The sequence below is a fragment of the Diabrotica virgifera genome, chromosome 4 (assembly GCF_917563875.1).
Source record: "Diabrotica virgifera virgifera chromosome 4, PGI_DIABVI_V3a".
NCBI classification, from domain to species: Eukaryota; Metazoa; Arthropoda; class Insecta; order Coleoptera; family Chrysomelidae; genus Diabrotica; species Diabrotica virgifera.
The window spans coordinates 216,270,468-216,293,850 of record NC_065446.1 but is presented as its reverse complement, the minus strand read 5'-3'; the positions used below and the strand labels follow the sequence as shown (position 1 = coordinate 216,293,850).

Below are 23,383 nucleotides of genomic sequence, written 5' to 3'. Positions count from 1 at the left end.
AAGAATGAGAACAATATATATTTATATACAGTCATGGTCAGAAATTCGTGAATTCTTTCATTTTTCATTCAAAATTAATTTACAATTTGACATAGAACGTGACATAATATATGGCATTTAAGTGACATTTGACATAGAACGTTACATAATATGTGACGTTTGATATGTAACGTGAGATCTGACATAAAACCTTACGTAATTTGTGACATTTGACATGGAACGTGACATTTGACATAAAACGTGACAGAATATGGAACAATTTTCTGACATATGACATGGAACGCGGAACATTTTTACGTAACGCATGTCAATTTTTTAGGAATGTAATGTCTTGAAAACATATTGCAGGAGTTAAAAGGAGGTCCTTCAACCTATTTGGTAATCTAGTTCTTTCTAAACTTTGAATGTTAATATGTACCTATGTAATCATCTAATATACATATTTTGAATAACATTGAATTAGATGTATCTGTCACTAGAAATATAATTGTCATCAATTTGTTTAAGAAGAAAGTCAGTAAATATGTATTCACATAACAATATGGGATAGACAGTTCTACTTCATAGGAGTAAAAAGATGTTAGTTTTATACATATAAGATTCCCATTGTAGTAAAAATTAAGAAATATTAAAGTAACAAATATGAATGAGCACTGATTCACTACCTACAAGTGCATTGCATAGCTTACTTAGTTAAAACACTTTCGGAAGGAAACGAAACAAACGGATGTTATGAATGGATTCAAGCGTCTTTGTTACGGATACTACTTTTAATTACTTCTATTATAATGGCTTGTGTAAAAAGTTCCCACACCTTTGAACTTGCTCATTCTTGAGAATTACTTAATGGGAAACTTATTTACATTTTATTCCGCAGAAACAGGCGTATATACTCATATGTTCAGTCATTTTGATTAAAAATGTTGTTTTCTAGCGTATTATGATAATTTAAATAAGAATAACAAATAGTATTTCTATCCAGATTTAGCTATACGACTGTCACTACCCCTAAGAGAAAATTCACCCATTTCAGATTACGTTAACAAAGGGATTGAGTTTTGGTTCTCTTTCAGTGTTAAAAAGCGTCGTTTTCACGCTACGTCTTATTGTACGTTTTGTGTGCCATGCAAAACGTACGACAAAACGTAGGTTTTGTCAATAAGCAGATTTAATTTTTTCGATTAGACAAGACGTACCTTTTGCTGTTTTCACGCCACACGCCACATTATACACTGGACAAAACGTACGTTTTGTCGTACGTTTTGCATGACACACATAACGTACAATAAGACGTGGCGTGAAAACGAGCCTTTTTTTAAGGAGTCCTTGGTGTCTTGGTATGCTGGAGTATCTCCCAAAAATGTTCGTAGACATCTGGACGTCGCGCGTCGGCAGTGGTACAGCTTTCTGCATGGTCTTAAGGGTCGTTTTCACGCTACGTCTTAAGGTAGACTTCCGCACCAAGCGACCGAGACAGAAGACCGCGACAGGCGACAGATAGGTCGCGATAGACGATAGTTGGTCGCTGGTCTCGGTCACGGGCTGCAGAACTACCCTGATATAATTGCATTGAGAGCAGTCGTGGGGAGACCTCGCCTATCTGTCGCCTGTCGCGGTCTCCTGTCTCGATCGCTTGGTGCGGAAGTCTACCTTTATTGTACGTAATAAGCGGATTTAATTTTTTCGATTCGACAAGACGTACGTTTTGCTGTTTTCACGCTACGTCTTATTGTACGTTTTGTATGATAGGACAAATCCTATACATTTTTCGATTCGACAGGACGTACGTTTTGCTGTTTACACGCCACATTATACACTAAACAAAACGTACGTTTTGTCGTACGTTTTGTATGACACACAAAACGTACAATAAGACGTAGCGTGAAAACGACCCTTTATAGAGAGATTCATTCAGACCAAGCGTTTTTTTGTTTTCTAGGAGGTTCTTCGGAATTAGTTAAGTTTAAGTAGTAGAGCGAATAAAAGGTGTTGTCTGTGTACAATTAATTCTAAGTATTTGGATTTCCGCATCTTCCACTACTTCGCGATCTTTTCGTTATATTTAACATGAAGAATATTATAACTTATAACTATATACAACTGGAGTAGGACAAAAAATCGTGGAGAGTGCATTTTTTCAGCTCTTAGATAATGACAACCATAACAGAACAGAACCTAACTTCTTCAGCTGTATCACGTTTTTAGTTATAAAAAAACTACGATGACCTCAATCTAAGTTACTAAATTTTAAATAGATACGTAGAAGGTATGTTATATTTAGGTAATAGTTACTTACTGGTCCTTGACTGATTGTAAAATTTATAAAGATGTACAAAAAATATTTGCAGCATATTATTCAAAAACTAAAATATAATACATTTATTATATCCATTACACGACAACAAAAACTATATGATCACTTAAAATAGACCACACAATCACCAAGCATAACAACTAGCAAGAAAACAATCAGCTGTAGACATTTACCTTTTATTTCTGCATGTATATAAGTAAACCTTTCACAATGCATTAGACGAGAGATATGAGCAAAATAGAAAATATAGGCGTGTTACTTCATACAGTTTCTTGTGTATTTTTCGAGGTTGGCGACTGGTAGTCGGCAGCCATGTCTAAAAAATCTTAAGAGAACCATACACCGTAAATTTTACTTTCAAATCTTGTCTACATAGACCGCACTATCTGAAGATTTCACCCGGCAGTCAAAATCTCAAAAAGTCTCCCAAGATATATTTCTGTCAGTCCATTGAAATGTTACATTTTTAGGCCTTAGCTTCTTGCATTTTTTAGAAGACGGTATTTTATTTTTTTGATGTGTTGTCGGTGGGAGGATAAGTATAATCTTAAGATCAAGTTTATGGGGTCGCCACCCTTGGAAAAAGGGTTTTCTAGCCGTATCTCGTAAACACGTAAACTAGCAAATCCTATAGGAAATTTTATCCCACATTATTTGTAGGAAATTAGATTGACCACAACTTTATTCGTATTACTTTTTATCGTAAAATGGAAAACAAAAAAGTTATAAACAAAAATAATTAGAAATTTGGGAACAAATCTTTTGGGTAATTTTTTCTAGTCATTTTACAATAAAATGACATCAAAGCTTTATTATAAAGGATTTAACAACGAATAATTTTCACTAAAAATTTGTTAAATTTTATCCTTAAATTTATTCCTGTTATGTGTTCATTCTTTGCAACGCTTCTTTATTTGTAATACGCTCTATCCGTGGTATTATACGTAACATTCCACGGTTTACCTATACGACAATAATGTTGTTTTTGGGCTACTTGTTTTATTATTCATGTACAGTTCAGAGTAGCATTTTTTTTATTTCGAAATATCTGTCTTGACTGCTAATGGCCATTGACACAGGTACAATATTTACATCTTTTACATTTTAAATACTTTTAAATTGGGTACAATATTACTTACGATACACTTTGTGGAATATATTTTTCTTTTAAATTAAATTGTATAACTTTGTGTTTTTAAAAATTTTAATACATTTTTATAGTTGCTCTTGTTTGAGATAATAATATTATTTAGGTCAGCGGTTCTCAATCTTTATGAGTCATGTACCATCTAAAGTTTATTTTATTGTATTTCTATATTTTTAGATTGTATAATCAAGATTTACTATGTACTACTATTTTAAGTTTTTGTGTTTTGTGTACCACCGCAAATAATTTTATGTACCACCAGTGGTACATGTACCACAGATTGAGAACCGCTGATTTAGGTTATATAATATACACTCACCGGCACAAAATTCCGTCACCCAAAATTTTTGATTAAGTTTGACAATTTATAACTTTATTATTTGTTCTCTGATTTTCAAGATTCTTACACCAGTTTGTAGGTACATGTATTGATATTATTTGGCATTATTCCGGTAACAAAACAAATTTGCTGGCATGGCATTACACAGGGGAGAATGGAAGCGTTGTATTTTCTCCTAACTTTAAAAACTTCCGTGGAAAAATGGAATAGCTGACTTTGTTTCATAGTCCTGTCATATTATCCCTGAGGTATTACTAAAATTTTGTTTTTTGAATTATCCGAATATCTCTTTTTTTGTAAGAGCTGTACCATTTTTTGTAAATAAAAACACTGATTGACTCATAAAATAGAGGTTGGATAGATAAGATTAGAATGGCCCGCATGCAGTCCAGGTCTCAATCCTATTGAGAATTTATGGGATGAAATGAAAAAAGCTATTCGGCATCATCCTAGGCCTCCAGCAAATTTGGTACAGTTATAGCCCTGGTATAGGAATATCGGGCTATTCCCCAGGCAAGGATAACACATCTTTATTCGATGCTAAACAGATTGCGAGCAGTCGTTGCTGCAAGAGGCGGATATACCCGCTATTGAATTCTTTTGTTTTACTGTTAATTTTGTTTTGTTTTGTTAGTTATAGTGCATTTGATATTTTTAATTAAATAAACCTTCAAAGTAGTGTTTTTATTTACAGCTCTTACAAGAAAAGGGATATTCGGATAATTCAAAAAACAGAACCTTAGTGATACCTTCAAGATAATACAAAAAGAGTATGAATCAAAATCAGCCCTCCAATTTTTCCACAGAATTTTTTAAAATTAGGAGAAAAAACAACGCTTCCATTCACCCCCGTATAATGCCAACTAAGTAAAAAAAATTTATTATCGGAATGATGACAAACGACATCAATACATGTACCTACAAACTGATGTAAGAATATTGAAAATCGAAGTACAAAGAATAAAGTTATACAAGTTATTACAACTACATACTACATATATTTTACTTAAGACCGTTCACATGAGGATGTGATGATAGATGAGGAATTAGCATCTGTATTGTGGACGGTACCATTCTAGAATTATTTGTAAAGGGCAGTTGCCTATTATAGATGAAATTTCTTGAGGGGTTTGTGGGATTTTCTGCAGCTCTAGCGAAGAACATCACTAGTAGAGGTAGTTGTCGTCTTAGGTAAAGGGCATTTAGTAAGTTTATTAAAAATAAATAAAAGGGTAAGCGTCGAAAATAATAACTGGGAACGTATAAAGAAATAAAATAAATTAGATAGTCACGACGAACGTTATGTATATAGTCCAGGGTAATAAGGTTTTTCCCATGACACTCGAGCAGCCAGGGTACTGAAGCGTTTTTTCGACAGTTAATACCTATAAGAGCAAATTGTAACTATTTCCTGCGTAGGATCTGGCGGCATTTTTATTTATAAACAATAAGTGTCAAAAAATGGCATTTTCCCTTTTTTTCAAATCAATGGAAAACAGGGAAACTTATGGTTTTTTTTAGTGCAAATATCTTTGAGATTATGGAAAAAGCTTTAAAATGACGTATTACAAAGTTTGATATACTCATTTATTGTTAACATAATTGCGAAAAAAGGTCGGAATTGCAAAAAAAATTAATTTCGCAATATCTATGTAAAAATTAGTGTACAACTTTGAAATTTTTGTCATATAAGGGTTCTTTGGTGCTTAATATGTGATAAAAATTTCAACGCGATTCATTCAATTGTTTAAAGTTTATTTAAATTGTTTATCCCAGAGAGCATTTTTTTTGCAATAACATAAGTCAGAAAAAAATGAAGTTAGAACCATTCCACAGAGGTCAAATGAAAGAGCATGAGCTATATTTTCAACGTGGTTTAAGAAAAGCGGATAAAAAATGCATTTATTAGTAATAAATAATTATGCAAAAGTATCGTAAATCTTTCCTTATAAACTTTTTATTTTGTTATATAAGAAGTCATATATATTTGTTACAATTTTTTATCAATTTTGATATAAATAACATTACTTGGTAGTTGTGGACTTAAAACAGGGTAAAAAAAGTTAATTTTTTTGGAAAAAGTTATGCAAAAAGTTTATAAGGAACGATTTACGATACTTTTGCATAATTATTTATTACTAATTAATGCATTTTTTATTCGCTTTTTTTAAACCAAATTGAAAATATAGCTCATGCTTCCATTTGACACCTGTGGGATGGTTCTAACGTCATTTTTTTCTGACTTATGTTATTGCAAAAAAAATGCTCTCCGAGATAAACAATTCAAATAAAATTTAAACAATTGAATGAATCGCTTTGAAATTTTTATCACATATTAAGCACCAAAAAACCCTCATTTGACAAAAATTCCAAACATGTACACTAATTTTTACAACAGTTATTGCGAAAATAATTTTTTTTGCAATTCCGACCTTTTTTCGCAATTATATTAACAATAAATGAGTATATCACACTTTGTAATATGTCATTTTAAAGCTATTTCCATAACCTCAAAGATATTTGTACTAAAAAAGTCATAAGTTTCACTGTTTTCCATTGATTTGAAAAAAAAAGGGAAAAATGCCATTTTTTGACAGTTAATTGTTTATAAATAAAAATGGCCGCCAGATCCTACGCAGGAAATAGTTACAATTTGTTCCTATAGGTATTAATTGTCGAAAAAACGCTTCAGTACCCTGGCTGCTGAAGTGTCACGAACAGGGTATATTTTTGTCTTATTACCCTGGCCTAATACCTATTACTTTGAAATTACACATGTTGTCTTTCAAATCATGCCTTTTTCAGCGTGTACTGTTAAAAGGGCAAACATTTTATTAATTTAGAATGAATACTCTTAAGTACATTAATGATTTAGCACGTTCTTTGTGTGAAGAACCAACAATGGTTCTAAGAGAAACAATGACGCAACGAATGTTTAAAGCTGTGGGTACTAGACCAGAAATGTTCTTTTAGGTAAGAAATCCAAGTCGATAATTAAATTGATGACTCACCCATATTCTTAGGACGGTGTTTGGTGTTTTTTGGTCTAGACCTAGACTAATAAAAAAGGAAGAAACATCCGTTAAATAGTATTGTCTAATACAAAATTGAATTACTGGAGTTATCGTTTGCAAGCGCTATGTTATAAATAAGCGTAGCATATAAGTGCATAATTATACCACCAGCATAGTTTAACTGCATCCCTATTAATGCCGTTTATAATTGAAAATACAGGATATGCATTATTTTAAGTTTATTGTGATTTATATTAGAAAATAGAGGTTTTAGGAAAGGAAGATCAATCATCAATTAAATTTTCACGAAAAAACAATGATTACACAATAGTTACTTGCAAAATATTGCATTATATTATTGAACAACACAAGCAATCAGGAGGGACCGCAGACGTTCGGATACAATTAGCGTCTCTTTGCAAAGACAATGACGTCGACTTTGCAAACTAACCAGACACTTACTCAACACACACACTACACATGACACTAGGTACCTAACTGCAAAAATTCACCGTACCTACCATGTCAACGGCCATTAGTTGTCGAGGCATTAGCTAAATAAAAAAAACACAAGCAATTCTATGACTTAATTGACAGATATAGCTTATAGAAGACCATAATTTCATCAAAAATAACTAATCAAATTAATCACAATGGCCCTAAATGAAACATGGCCCATATATGGTCACAATGGCCCATACTAAATTTAAAAATAGAATAATAAATTATTATGCCTAACAAAAAAAAAACAATAGTGATGCATGGTTCAATATTCTACAGCATAACACATAGCACTAAGTTAGAATTGGTCACCAAAGGTAAGATTCTTCCACGTGAATTGGTTTTTCGGTTTTTAGTGGGATGATGTCCACTAAGAACGGCCTTTACGGATTTACGATTAATGCTTCATTAACGAAAGTAATAGCTCAACCCTTCTAGATTTTTATGTGTACATTACAATATCTTCATTAGCGAAGCATTACAATTTTATTGTATTAAAAATATCGAACGAATTATTTATGCATTTATTTATAAGGTTATTTTTTGTTACAGGAGCTTTTCTCGCAACTACAATTTTCGACCGAAACTGCCCTTCCCCCAGACACGCTGCGCAGGGCGCTTGCCGAAAGTTTCTTCGACCAAAATCGCTTCCAGCTAGGCTTTATGGACGATGCAGCTGAATGCTTCGAAAATATGCTTTTGCGTATCCATACGCATATTGCCCAAGGCGAGGCCGAGGATATGTGCAGTGCAAGGCATTGTATTCCACATCAAAAATTCGCGATGACGCTTGTGGAGCAAAGTGTTTGTGCCTCCTGTGGTGCTACTTCGGAGCCTCTTTCGTATACACAGGTTAGTAATTCGTTAATAATTTATGAAAGCATAATATATACCAAGATATATAAGATATATAGATATAGAAACAATAATGCCACGCATATTAGATATAAGTAGAGAAAACGGACTTGATCTCAATACGAAAAAAAAAAACAAATTACATCCCTAATAACACCAAACATTCCATATATGATCCTAGAATGTACACACAGGACATTGAAAACATTCCTGGAATGTCCTCAACAGCACAAGAATGTCCCCATGTCCCAGGAAAGTCCTGTGTCAGCATTTTAAACATTCCTTGAATGTCTTGTTGGAACATTCCATGAATGTCTACGAATGTTCTTTGGACATTCACAATTTTTTAGACATTCCCTGGATATAGTCGCTGATGTGACATAATACCTCCGATTTGTTTTTTCATGAGTTTTGAAGAGAGACTAAAAACTTTTTTTACAGTCACCTTCTGTTTTCATAATATGATATTTTTTTGACATGTTTTGTAGTAAATTCAACTATCTATTTACTACAAAACATGTCAAAATTTACATGTGAAAACAGGAGATGACCCTAAAAATGGTTTTTCGTCTCCTACAAAATTCATGAAAAAGCAGATAGGAGGTATTGTCACATCACCGACGATATACCAGAAGTATAATATGTGGCCATACCAAATAATACATCCTTGATAAATATAAACATTTTTATTGCACAAAATCTTGTCATATATTTTTTTCCATAATCATCACTACGATGATTCATTGTATTGAATTGTACATTACAATAATTACAATCTGGTCATAACTGACCAATGAGCAATTTTAATTTAACCTAAAGTACTACTGTTCCTTAAAATGAAGAGCTTACCCCATAGCGTCTCTTATCTAATCTAACAAGATCGTGCACTATTTTAACATACACAGGCACACAAGCACTATGCTCTGCTTTTCACTATCACCTATCACTCAAACTAGTTCAAAAGGCTTTGTCCTCTTCAATCTTTTAGTTTGCCCTGTAGTATCGAGGAGCTGGATTTCCTCAATATTCTCGTACTTATGAAGTTGTTGCTCGCGACTTCCTGCCATCTTCTTGGATGATTATATCCAGGTTCCATTATTAGGTCCTTATGGAGATTACTGTTTGTCACATACCAAGGAGCATCTACAATATTTCTCAGTATTTTGTTCTGGAATCTTTGTATAATTTTTATATTACTTGGTCTAGTAAGTACACCCCCATAGTGGGCATCCATAAGTCCATACAGGTCTTAATATTTGTTTATAAAGTAATAACTTATTATGCATCGACAATGTGGAGTTTCTTCCAACTAGCCAATACACTTTTTACATATATCTTTTTTTGTCTTTCATAGCCATACGTTTCCTTCCTGGTTTTTTTTGTAGACCACTTTCAGCTGATTCTAAAAAAATTAAAATGAATGGTAACTTTTCTATTCTTTACATTACAATTGAAAATCAAAAGAAATAGGTACTATTTACAGGTAATAATATGCCTAAATAATTCGTTTCATAAAGAATAAAGAAAATTGAAAACGGATTTTATAATACTTACATAATTGTTTAAACAAAAGAGATCCAGCCAGAGCAAAACAAACATACAGAACAGCAAAAAAAGCCACTAATTATAAATTCTAATTTCCATCCAATCATAAATTTGTAGGTTATCATGAAATGTGAAGTAAAAATTTGATGAGCGCGCGGCACGCGACCCTACTTACATAGAAAACGCGCGGCAAATTTGAAAATGAACGCAAATTGAATAGTAAATGGCCTCACTTAAAATATAGGACATTGGTAGTATGTTCATAGAATGTATTGTGGTTACATTCCACCAATAATTTAGTCAGATGTTCACCGAATGTTCCTTGAATGTCCAGGACATTCAAACATTAATAGAACTTTGATGGTACATTCTTGGAATGTTTTGTGTTGTTAGGGATGGTAGTCAGTAAGCGCGAAATATTAAATGCACAGCTTTTGGTTAACCAACAACCAATTGACAGAGTGGACAGCTACACATACCTTGGTACCAACATAAACAGCTAATGAGACCACTCAAGTGAAATAAAACAACGCATAGGAAAAGTGAGATCAGCGTTCATAATGATGAAGTAATTTCCGAAGCTTCTTTAGAAAAAAAAACTCGAGTCATTCGACACACGCATTTTAAGAATTTCGTGGGTGTATCGTGTGACTAATGTTGAGGTCCTACGTAGAATAGATAAGGAATGCGAAATTATTAACACCATCAAAGAGCGCAAACTACCATGTTATGAGGAATGAACAGAGATATGGCTTGTTACAACTCATCTTCGGGCCAAGGTATTTGGAAAGAGAGGACCACACAGAAGGAAGAATATCTTGCTTCAAAGCCTGAGAAAGTGGTTTAATACATCAACAACCGGACTATTCAGAATAGCACAAGCTAAGTGAGGATAGCCATACTGGTCGCCAACATCTGGAACGGACAGGCACTGTAAGAAGAAGAATATATACTAAGGTTCTACATTTATAAATGCATTCAAAAAGCATTGGTCCGAAATTTTGTGCCTACGCTCTTAAATAAAACGTCTATATTAAGTGGATTGTGTATTTATAGTGAATGGAATATGCCTATTTCTCACAATTTTAACCAGAAAAACTTTGTTCTTCTTGGACTTGTTTTCCCTCATTCTTTTCTTCCCTTATAAGACGCAGGAGGTTGTATTTTCCTCATCTAATATGATGTAGGCAACCTTTTTTTATATATATTTTAAGAATACTGAGGAGTTGTCTATTGGTTCCCATAATTTGTAGCACACTTTTAATTGAACTGCATTCTGTTCATACATAAATTCATAACATCATTAAACAAGTGGAATACTTACATATAGTCCAGAAAGCCACTGCGCATCCGCTAGGAAAAATATTCTAATTCGGATTTTTTTTTAGGTTTTTTGGATCATTCCAAACAGAAAAGGTCTTTAGTGACTTTTTTCTAAAAATGATAGTTTTTGACATATAAGCGATTAAAAATTGAAAAATTGCGAAATCGGCCATTTTTAACCCTCAAAAACTATGTGAAAAACTGAAAATTTGAATGTTGCCACGGTAAGTTTTTTGCAATACAATATTCAAAACTCCTTTGTTTTTTAATTGCGAATCAAGCGTGCGCGACACTATTTTCCACCGACAGTATGGTGCAAATGAAAGGAAAAATTCGTTATTTCGAAAATCGGCGACTTTAAGGAAAAATCCCGAAAAAGGTTGATTTTTATTTTTAAGTTATGATATTGTGGCATATATGGTATACTAGTGACGTCATCCGTCTGGGCGTGATGACGTAATCGATGATTTTTTTAAATGAGAATAGGGGTCGTGTGGTAGCTCGTTTGAAAGGTTCTTCAATTCTCCATCAAGTAATGTAAACATTTACATAATTTTTTATACAGGGTGTCCTTCTACTTCTTTTTTTGTCAAATAATTTAATTTAATAAAAATTTTTTGGACACCCTGTATAAATAATTATGTAAATGTTTATATTACTTAATAGAGAATTGAAGAACCTTTCAAATGAGCTAGCACACGACCCCTATTCTCATTTAAAAAAATCGATTACGTCATCACGTCCAGATGGATGACGTCACTAGTATACCATATATGCCACAATATCATATTTTAAAATTAAAAAATCGACCTGTTTCGGGATTTTTCTTTAAAGTCGCCGGTTTACGAAATAACGAATTTATTCCTTTCATTTGCACCATACTGTCGGTGGAAAATAGTGTCGTGCACGCTTGATTAGCAATTAAAAAACAAATGAGTTTTAAATATTGTATTGCAAAAAACTCTTCGGGATTTCATCAGAAGGTTTAAAGAAGGGTTTAAAGAATATCTTCCTACCTTGGCAACATTCAAATTTTCAGCTTTTCACATAGTTTTTGAGGGTTAAAAATGGCCGATTTCGCAATTTTTCAATTTTTAATCGCTTATATGTCAAAAACTATCATCTTTAGAGAAAAGTCACTAAAGACCTTTTCTCTTTGGAATGATCCAAAAAACCTAAAAAAACTTTTTTCCGTGCAAAAAAAATAATTTTAGGAAAAAAAACAAAAAAAAAAACGTTTAAAAAATTTTTGACCACTTTTTGGTCCTGGCAACATGCAAATTTGTTAAAAGGAGTCCTTTTTGAGTAAGATTGTGCAAAGAATCCGAATTAGAATATTTTTCTTAGCGGATGCGCAGTGACTTTCTGGACTAATAAGTATCATTTGAATAAGTACAATGACAAACTACACTGCTACATAATAAACATGGTAAAGTAATATTTGAAGTAAAGGACAAACTTAAAGAATGGGAAGATTACATTACGAACTTATTCAAAGATGATAAGATTAGTTCACCTGCAGATATTACTAACTGCGACGGACTCCTAATAACACGCTCTGAGGTAATACAAGCCATACAGTCATCAAAAAATGGTAAAGCGACAGGTCCTACGAAATTCTAAGTGAATTACACAAGCTTATAAATGATAGCATTGTTTTGGAGGCTATAACTTCGTTTTTCAATAGCATTTATACCAGCGGATACCTACCTAAGTGCGATGTCACATTATGCGTTTTGACCGGATGCGGTGGAAACGCATCCGTTTCCAACGCAACCCGACCGACCTGTCACACTATGCGTTTTGACTGGATGTGGTGGAAACGCATCCGGTCAAAACGCATAATGTGGCATCGCCCTAACGGTTGGTCCAATTCATTGTTCATAGCTCTGCCTAAGAAAACAACAGCAATAACCCGTGTTGATTATAGAACCATCAGTTTGTTAAGCCATTTATTGAAAATTTTTCTAAAGGTAAAACTATGGCCGTATCTCTAATAAATACCTAATTGCTCAAAGATGTGATATATCTGTACACATAATATACTTACTGTTGTTTTATTGACTTCCAAGAGAAGAAGTTCCGAGAGACGTTAACTTGGATTGCAGAGACTTTCGCATAATTACAAAGTATTGGAATCATACATCAGTTTTAGTAGACGGTTTGGAATAACAGGCTCTTCATATTTAATAAGCAGTACGGTAGAGATGCCGCAGGCCTCTTGCTTTTCAACGTTTACTCCGAGAGAATTTTCAGATATGCACTCTCTGAAAGACAAGAAGTAATAATAATATATACATATTATTATAGTAATTTAGTATGCCACTTTCTATTATTTTATTTGATAGGAGCAAACTATAATTATTTTAAAACAAACCTTAATAAATCAAAATGTTGATTGCAATATTGACTTGAATAAAACGAATACGTGAAATACCTATTTCGTATTTGATGTTATAATATTCTTGAAATCATGCCCGAAGCTAAATCGTATAGATATGTATGAATTTATATAGAGCCTTGATTAGTAAATTCCTTTGTCTTGAGTAAATTCTAAGTATGTAATAATTTATTGCTATTACTTCATGGTGTTTACGTGCTGCTTGGAATTATTCTTATTTTTATCATAACACCTGCCTCATTAATCCAGAGGAACAAATCTATTAAATCTATTACGCGTGTTTCTTATACATTATAATTCTTAATAAATACATAGGTACATGTTTTTTCTTGAATCTTAATTAAGATATTTCTCTTACAGTTGTTCTTATTAAATAGTTTTTATTGTATCAATTTTACAGACTTTTATTTCAGATTCAGATTCGTTTATTCATGTCAATAACACAAGTGTTTAACACATGTCAAATAAAATTACACAAAGATTTGGACGCAATACAAATTAAAAAGATGCACAATACGACTAAGAGTATTAATAACATTAAATACTAACATTAAAATCACATTAAATTTGATTACATTAACAATGGACATTGCTTAAAGTCATAAAATCCTAAAATTTAAATGCAAGAAATTCCTCATTACTATAAAAAACATTTTCTAACAAAATATCTTTAATTGTACTCTTAAATTGATTTAATGGAAGACACTTTAAACTATCTGGAAGTTTGTTGAAAAATTTAATAGTCCAGTATCCTGGCCCAGTTTGACACCTCCTCAATCTCCAGTAGGCTGGCACGAGATGGTGTTTATATCGGGTGTCATGTTGGTGTATGTTCTCATGGGTTTCAAAGTGCGCCCCTCCCCTCTTGATAAACATTAGGTTCTCAAGTATATATAGAGATGGAACAGTGAGAATTCTTAGGGACCTATATGCTTGCCTACAATCATCCCTATACCAAAGACCAGCAAGAACTCTAACTGCCTTACGCTGCCAACCAAAGACTGTCAACATTTCTGCTGAATGACCCCAGACTAAAATGGCATAGGCTAGATGAGACTGAAAAATTGCATGGTACGCTGTTATTAAGACTTTATGTGAAACATTAGATGCCAGATTCCTGAGTACAAACAGATTTTTTGCTAGCTTTTTACTTAGACTGTTGATATGTTCACCCCATTGAAGCTTGGGATCTAATAATACACCCAGAAATCTGACACTGCTCATACCATCATTTACATTCTGTGTGTCTCTGAGAGAAAAAACAACTCTGTTGGTTTTTGCTGCATTGAGCAGTAATCGGTTTACGCAAAACCATTCATTGGTCACTGACTGTGCAGACATAGAACCCTCAAGCGACTCCCCAAGTGTATCAGTTGTAAAAGACACTGTGGTGTCATCGGCGAAGAGTGTGTACTTTGCATTTGTGTTAATGCTCGTAAGGTCATTAATATAAATTAGAAAGAGAATGGGTCCCAGAACAGAGCCCTGGGGAACCCCAATATTAACAACACTCTTTCCCGATAACACCCCAGAGACCCTCACAACCTGTGTTCTGTTTTCTAAGTAAGATTGAACTAGTTTTACACTGTAAGGACAGAAGTTGTATTTTTTGAGTTTTTGCAAGAGCATTCCATGATCTACACAGTCAAATGCCTTGCTCAAGTCACAAAACAGAACAGTATTAAACTGCAACCTATGAAAGGAGTCTACAATATGTGAGACCAAGTCCAGTATGCCAATTACTGTGGATTTGTCCTTTCTAAAACCGAACTGAGAGTCTGAGAAATAGTTATTATTTTCAAAAAATGTGGTTATTTGTACTGCCATAGCTTTTTCAACAATTTTAGAGATTATTGGAAGCAGCGAAACAGGTCTATAGTTTTCTGGATTCTTAACGTCCCCTTTTTTATAAATTGGTGTAACAATTGCTTTTTTAAGGACTGATGGAAATTTATTTTCTTTAAAGCATAGATTTATTAGTTTAGTGAGTGGGCTTATAATAATATTTTTAATCATTTTAATAAGGTTAACATTAAATCCATATATATCATGGCTATTTTTATTCTTTAAGCTGTTTATTATATCCCTCGTTTGATTAAAGGTAATTTCAAGAAATGAAAAGGTGTTTGTATGATTGACATAATTAATTTTATTAATAAAGTCAATATTTAATTTTGGAATGTCTTTAACTATATTAGTGGCAATTTGGGAAAAATAATCATTGAACTGGTTTGGCGTGATCTTGTGATCTTCTAATGAAGACCCTGATTTTCCTCGATATTTGTTTATCATGTTCCACATGGTTTTCTGTGGATTTTTTGAATTTAATATTATTTGGTCATTTGACCTCACTTTGGCTTTCTTAATTTCATTTTTATATTGATTTCTGAATTGTTTAAGTTCTACAATTGCTGTTATTGAAATTATTAAATTAGGTACTTTTGATATAGTTATTTATGTAAAGTATCAACGTTAAGTTAATAATATTGAATGTTCCCTTTTTGTGGAGATTTTAATGGCTAAACCAATTAATAATTAGAAGATTATCACATACAAAGACAATACAATCACAAAAACTACATGTCAACCCCCACAAGATTACCTCTTACGGCCGGTTTCACAAAGTAAAGTTAACTTGTGGTTAAGAGATAACCAGAGGTTACCCCAAAATATGCGTTTTAGTTTCAGGTCAACAGCGAAGTATGGTTAACTCACAGAATTTTTAACCAGAGGTTGGAGTGGGTTACCCTTATGGGTATACCCAGGAGGGTAACAATTATGAAACTGAAACGCATATTTTGGGGTAATTTTGAGGTTATCTCTTAACCACAAGTTAACTTTACTTTGTGAAACCGGCCGTTATTGTTGACTGTGGAAAGGTAATGGATGTTGACTACCAAAATGTTAAGCATTTAAGTCGGCAAAATATTTTTTTAACCATGAGCCCACTAAACTACTCTTATCTAACTAGGTGTTTTTTTCGTCTTTATAGAGAGGGTTCTGAAATCTTCAAAAGATCTCAGTCCAGGAGTCCATCTCACTGACCTTAGTGCAGGATTCATTTTTCGTAGTCCCAGCGATAATTCCCGAGGTACTTTAAAACGCTACCTGCTAAAATAGATCCTTCTGTGTCATCCAGGGTTTCGACAGCGGAATTACCGCTATAAGCTGGATCAAGACTTCTGAAGAACACCTTCAATTATTCACAGATTGTCAGAAGGAGGCTTCCTGTCCCTTTTTCCCGTTCCCCTCTTTTGATCCCATAAATTGGACTTTCTGTTTTCTTTTGGAAGGAACACCGTTCCAGATGGCGTGTGGAAGACCCTCATCACTCCTAGAACCTATTCCCTATAGGTACCTTCAACTTCTCACATATTTCTATCCTACCTTTGCTCATAGTCCCATTGTCTTTCTTCCTCGTCTATCTTTTTGATCACTGCACGGATATATTTGTGTACACTAGTTCAACCTGCTTCATTTTCAATCTTCCCCTCAATCATTTCTCTCACTCACAAAATTCACACCTGTCTCTCTTTCTATTTTGTTCCTTTGTACTATCCATCTGTTGCACTCCATCATCATCTATGTGTCACAGTGTCTTTGTGTCCGCAGTGCAGTCATTCATCTGTATCAGCCTTTCCGAACCTAGAGAAGTATGCCCAACATCCGTGTCCTGTGAGCACCTGCGTTAAGAAATAATCCAGTCTCCTGTGACCACATCCACCCAATCTTTTATGTTCGGGATCATCATCTTAGTCCACTGTGCCACATCCTCCAATTTGTTAGATTCTTCTTGAAATTTTTCAATTGACCTTTCTCTTTCCTGTCTTCTCTCGGCCATAGTAAGGTCTAGGTCTCTTCTCTCGTATAGCTCTTTGCTTTGCATTACTAACACATTTACGTATCATTGACCACACCTAGATAAAACTTCCAATGTAGATACAGTGATTATCTTGAATTTTTAAGTTCCTTTTGACCATTGTTACTTTCAACCACCCTCAAACTCTTACCGTTGATCTTGTTGATCTCTCTTGTCTTATATTGCCGCTATCAGAATTTCTGATCCTTCTTTTTTTTGTTTATATTAGATGGCATACAGATACCTAACATATAAGGCAAATAAGATAAATTCATATTGCACGTGCAATCTCGTAGTCTTTTAATTTCGGCTAATATTATATTAAACAATATGATAGTCACATATTTGTAAGTAGTATCACAACTATTTGAATAACGTTCCTGTTACATTATGTATTTAAAATGGTATTTATAGAATCGTAATTTTAAATTCCTTTTTTTGGTATTTTCAGATGGTTCATTACGTCTCTACATCTACATTAGTGTACCAAGTGAGAGCAAATGGAGGTAGAACCAACGCAGATCCCTTTGGGCAATTACTAAGAAAAGCGGGTAACATGGGAGATGTTCGGACATGTCCGGTAAGTTAGTTAGTAGTACCTAAGTTACCCTTAATAAGTTAACAAAGATAATTAAATTTTCTATCAGATAGGATTGGTTAAAAATGTCTTAATTTAACACCCTTGCTGCAAAATAGCAATAAATATAAAATAAGGGGGCAAAACAAGCCTGCCCTTATTCAATGTTTTTTCATCACTTAAGTTACACTTAGAATCTTCCTAATTCGCTTAGAAAATTTTTGTAATGTGCTAAAACCGTCCACCAAATTTCATTAAAATTGACTAGATTTTGCATAATAATTTTGCAATCTAGTTTTTTTTTTAAATTAAAATTTTTTAAAATCTTGCACAACAAAAACTAGAACATACAAAGATTTGTCAATTTTTTTACATATAAAGAAGCACTCCAACTTTCTAATGCACTTTACAGAATTGAAATCGGATTATTTAAGCAGCATCAGCAATGTTTTAAAGTTATAAACAATTTTTTGGCTTATAAACAAATTAGTGCTGTGTCCAGGAGGGGGTGCTACGGGCTCCTTTATTTAGATGGACTTACACAAGTTTTTTTATGTATTTTGACCCGTAGAACACGAATTTTTTGGGTAACAGTTGTTCCGGATGTCGGTAAGATTGTTATAAACACAGAACTTGAGGAATTACATAACATCGATTTTTCGCAAAACAAAACATTTTTTTGTATTTCTTGGGTAATTCTAAGCAAAAAATGTTCTTACAAGTTTTTTCGTAGGATGCATAGTTTTCCAGATAAACGCGGTGGAACATTCAAAAATCGAAAAATTGCAATTTTTGAACGAGAATAACTTTTGATTAAAAAAAGAATGTGTGTGTATTTTGTACGCACGTAAGAAGTTATTCTTCTATTATATAATTTCAACGAAGTAAATATACTTAGCAGGTTATTTGTATTTCATTTAAATATTAAACTAACTTTCATACCACTTTAAAAATTTTTTTATTAAAACAACCAAAAATTAAAAAAAATGGATCGTCCAGGATTGAAACTCGCGACCTTCCGTGTGCTTCCGTTCTCTGACCCACCGCTCTACCAACTACGCCAGCGAGCCACTTGAAGTGACACGTAAGTTTCGGATATAATTACAGAACACGGTGACAAATAGACATATAAAAATGTTATACCCACATACTAATATTTTATCATCTTACTACAGAGAAAGACAAATCCAAAAATTATAATAAATAATACATTTACTAAAAACACTAATATATTCTTTTAATGACTTATTTGCGCTGATACATAATATACATACATACCTATCTTGAAAGATTAGCAACTAAACGCCATACTGTCTGTGTGCGCATGCGCGCAGATTTATGAAATTTTACTCTCAACCGCGCCAAAAGAAGAATAACTTCAAAAATAAAATAGCAATTCTGCTGACAGCATTTGAAAGTTTAAGTCAAATTATACCGGTTTTAATTATTTGCATTGCTAAAAATTTATTTTTTTTTATTAATCAAAGCTATTTGTTTATAAGCCAAAAAATTGTTCATAATTTTAAAGCATTGCTGAGGCCCCTTAAATAATACAATTTTAATTCTGTAAAGTGTATTAGATAGGTAGAGCACCTCTTTATCTAAAAAATTAGCCAACTTCTAAATGGTCTACTTTTTGTTCAGAAAGATTTTAAAAACTTTTTTAAAAACATTTACATTGCAAATTTATTATGCAAAATCTATTAGGTCGATTTTAATGAAATTTGGTAGACCATTTAAGTAAGTTATAAGAATTTTTTAAGCGAATTACTAAGGTTCTAAGTGCCACCAAAGTGGTTAAGAAACATTGAATAACAACAGGGGTATTTTGCCCCCTTATTTTGCATTTATTGCCATATTGCAGAAAAGGTTATACCTTAACACATTTTTGACCAGTCGTATATCATACAAAATTCAATTATATTTATTTTATTTCTGTACGACTTTGTTCTAAAACAAAGCGTTTTAAAGTTATAAGCAAAGAAAGCAGAAAAAAATCGATGTTTTTTGAAATTTTTAAAAAATTTAATTTTTTTTATTAATGTTCCGGGTATATTTGAGAAGGAGCATAGGTCAATTATTATTACTGAAGGTGTCACCTAACTTTATCTGCAAAAATCTGAATGCCACCTCTCACATCCAAAAATACACGTTTTTTTACAGATTAGTCCTGGTCTATAATAGTTGTTGAACAATGTAATGTAATGTTGATAGAACAATAATTGTTCAAGGTGTTTCTATTACCAAGTTTCGTGTTTTTTGTAACTTTTTGCAAAGATTGTGCGATTTGTAACAAAACAGGTTTTATTTTCAAGATATTGGTCACTTTTGATGTCTATTTAACATAATCTGATGGTCATGTTGTAGTAAAATATTTATTATTCCTTTTTATTACTTATTTTGAGCTTCAGGAAAATGAAGGGATCTATTGAGCCTGCATCTTACCACTTACCAGGGTCAATCACATAAAATATTTTTGAACATTTTCTTGCATACTTTGCTACATTCTTAATATTCATATCCATCTGGGATTTCCATTCTAAAATTATTTTTGTCCACCAATCATAAACTGCTCTTGCTACATGACCTGCCCAGTTCCAGTTTAGATTTGTTATTGTTTCAATAACGTGTGCTATTGTGAATGTTAGGCTCTTAAGTTCGATTGTTTGGTTGTCTCAACTCATTCTGATCTCTTCTAAATTTATCATAATTTTAATGTACATATGATCCCTTATTTTGTTTTAAGAAATTAGATTTTAAGCTTACTGTAATAGATTTATTTTTAAACTGTTAATCCTAGTCATACATCGAAGAGTTTTTTTCTCTTTTCTCATTTGTTTACATTAACTGTTAATTTTTTTGTAAGTGCATCCATCTTGCTTGGTTGACCTTCCAAATTTTGATGTCATTTATACTCTTTAATTATACAAAAAAACTCATACCTTTTCATTTCCTGCATCCTTTAATAACAAATATTAATTATAATCTTTTATTTTCAGAGTGCCTGTGGAGCGGTCATCCAAATAGGCAGGACCCTGATGAACCGCCCAGAAATAGTATCTATCGGCCTCGTTTGGAACTCAGAACGACCAACTTTGGAACACATCATGGAAGTGTTTTCAACTATAGGCACAACTTTAAGACTAGGAGATGTCTTCAACACTGTGGTAGATAGCCGATGGGCTGAACTTTCTGTACATAATCTTGTAGGTGTTGTAACCTACTATGGCAAACACTACTCTACATTTTTCTTCCATACGAAACTTCGAGTATGGATTTACTTTGACGATGCGACGGTTCGGGAAGTTGGGCCAAGATGGGAGCAGGTTGTTGAGAAATGCCGAAAAGGAAGGTAGGTTGTTATTCAACATTTCTTTTTTACTTACTTGTAACTAAAGAAAAGCAGTTAGTGCATACTATTTTTAGTATAATGTGTAAAGTAAACAAGTTCATAAAAGTGAATCAAGTTAGTTAAACTCATTTGCTCTGAAACAGATATCAAGTTTTATATGTATGTCACAACATGTTGTAACTCGTGATTATATTCCAAAACAAAAAACTCCCCAAAATCTGTGGATCAATTGGACGGGATTCTGCAGAAAGGAACCAAACCACAAATATGTGCTTTTTCTGTTAACGGTCTTTTGTAAAATACCCCGTAGATACTTGTACAGAAAAGAACCAAGCCCTATACACTATATACCGCCCTCTATGAGCGAAAGAACCAACCAACATTATCGTTGCAGCATAACAGCGTTCTGCAGAACAGATCCATGTGGATTGGTTCCTTTATGCAAATTCACTTAAGTTATTTTGCAGAAGGGAACCAAGTGGATTGTCTTTTAAAACAACTGTTTTCTTGAATTCACGGGACTTCCAGAACAAATTATTAAATCCCAGTAATTTCATATTAACATTTTTTAGATTATACGCCTGATTATGTAACTCAATAATGGAAAAAAAGAATGTGTGTACTTTGTACGCACGTAAGAAGTTATACTTCTATTATATGATTTCAACAAAATCAATATACTTTAAACAGTTTCTCTACTACTTTCCAAAAATTTTGATTAAAACAATACCAAAAATTAAAAAAATAAAAGAATAAAACACACAAACACATTGAAAAATGCCACAAATGATTTCTGAACAATAATAATTGTTGCCAAAAATTTTAATTAAATACGTATTTTCTGAAAAAAATTATATAATAATATACTTACAATCATAAAATCTATAAAAAAAAATAAAAAAAAAAATAACAACTTGCTTGGGGCTTCACTTCACGTCTATCGCGCCGTACGAGTGTCGACGCGATTTCCCACTGCACCACACGTCATGTGGGAATATACACAAACTAAACGTTTACACCATAAACTTTTTAACATTTTGTTTATTTATATGAATTTAATCAAATTATTAGTTTGATTTTTGTCGAATTAAAATACAGCAAAATATAGAGTAAGAAAACGATATATTAGATGAAGATTTGTAGAAAGTTTGTTCGTAATCAGATTATGTAAATTAAAGCATTGCCTACTAATAGGTAACTATATTATTTTTTTTTACATTTTCCAAATAGATAGGTATGAAGATAATTTTTTATTGGAATACAACTGAAACATTTAGAATTACGTACCTGCGGCTTTTCAAAACTATTTAAAAAGTCACTATAATTATAAATTTGATTTTATTTCTGTCCTCACAACAATAAAAACTAATATATACAATATTTTTGTTTACCGATAACCTCCATATTGAACAATTATTGACAGATCATTTCAACACCCAATCAGAGCCCGTATAACGACTAATACCATACTGTAGGTGTGCGCATGCGCGCAGATTAATAAAATTTCACCCTCAATGAAATCGCGCCTAAAGAAGTATAACTTCAATAAATTTTTGTTAACTTTGAATTCACTTACAACAACTTGTAAGTTGTTTTGCAGAAGGGAACCAAGCCACGAAAGTGGATTTTTTTACAACTGTTTTCTTGAAGTCACGGGACTTCCAGATTTTGAAATCGAACAAATTGTTAAATTCCAGTAAATTCATATTAACATTTTTTTAAATTATACGCCTGATTATGTAACTCAGTAATGGAAAATAATTGTTTGTTAACTTTTAATTCACGTTAAGTTGTTTTGTAGAAGGGAACCAAGCCACAAAAGTGTATTTTTTTTGTAAACAACCGGTTTTCTTGAATCAAACAGTATGTGTTAAATCAAATCTAATGGATATATTGACGATTTTAATGTTAAACCATGATTATTTTTAATAGAGAATTTTAAATTTTATCGTAAAGTTTTTGGCTAATATCTCGGTTTTAACAAGGTGTGGCTTGGATCCTTTCTGTAGAATCCAGTCCAATTTTTGATTTGGAATTTGAAGGCACAGCTACATTTTGAATTGTGTAAATTGTTCTAACATTGACCCACATCAAAAATAAAACGGAGTCCAAGAACCAATGCTGTTACTCAGTGTGTAACCTGTAGGAAATTATA

The 23,383-nt window shown here is 32.8% G+C and overlaps 1 protein-coding gene across 3 annotated transcripts in view; it reads left to right on the top strand.

Moving 5' to 3' along the window:
* LOC126883291 (uncharacterized) overlaps positions 1-23,383 on the top strand; it is a 531,955-nt gene that overhangs the window by 490,235 nt on the left and 18,337 nt on the right. For all 3 annotated transcript variants that reach the window (XM_050648642.1, XM_050648644.1, XM_050648643.1), the window contains 3 exons: positions 7,869-8,168; positions 17,751-17,879; positions 20,876-21,228. In XM_050648642.1, coding sequence (XP_050504599.1) covers positions 7,869-8,168; positions 17,751-17,879; positions 20,876-21,228 — 782 coding nt within the window. The remainder of the gene's footprint in view (positions 1-7,868; positions 8,169-17,750; positions 17,880-20,875; positions 21,229-23,383) is intronic.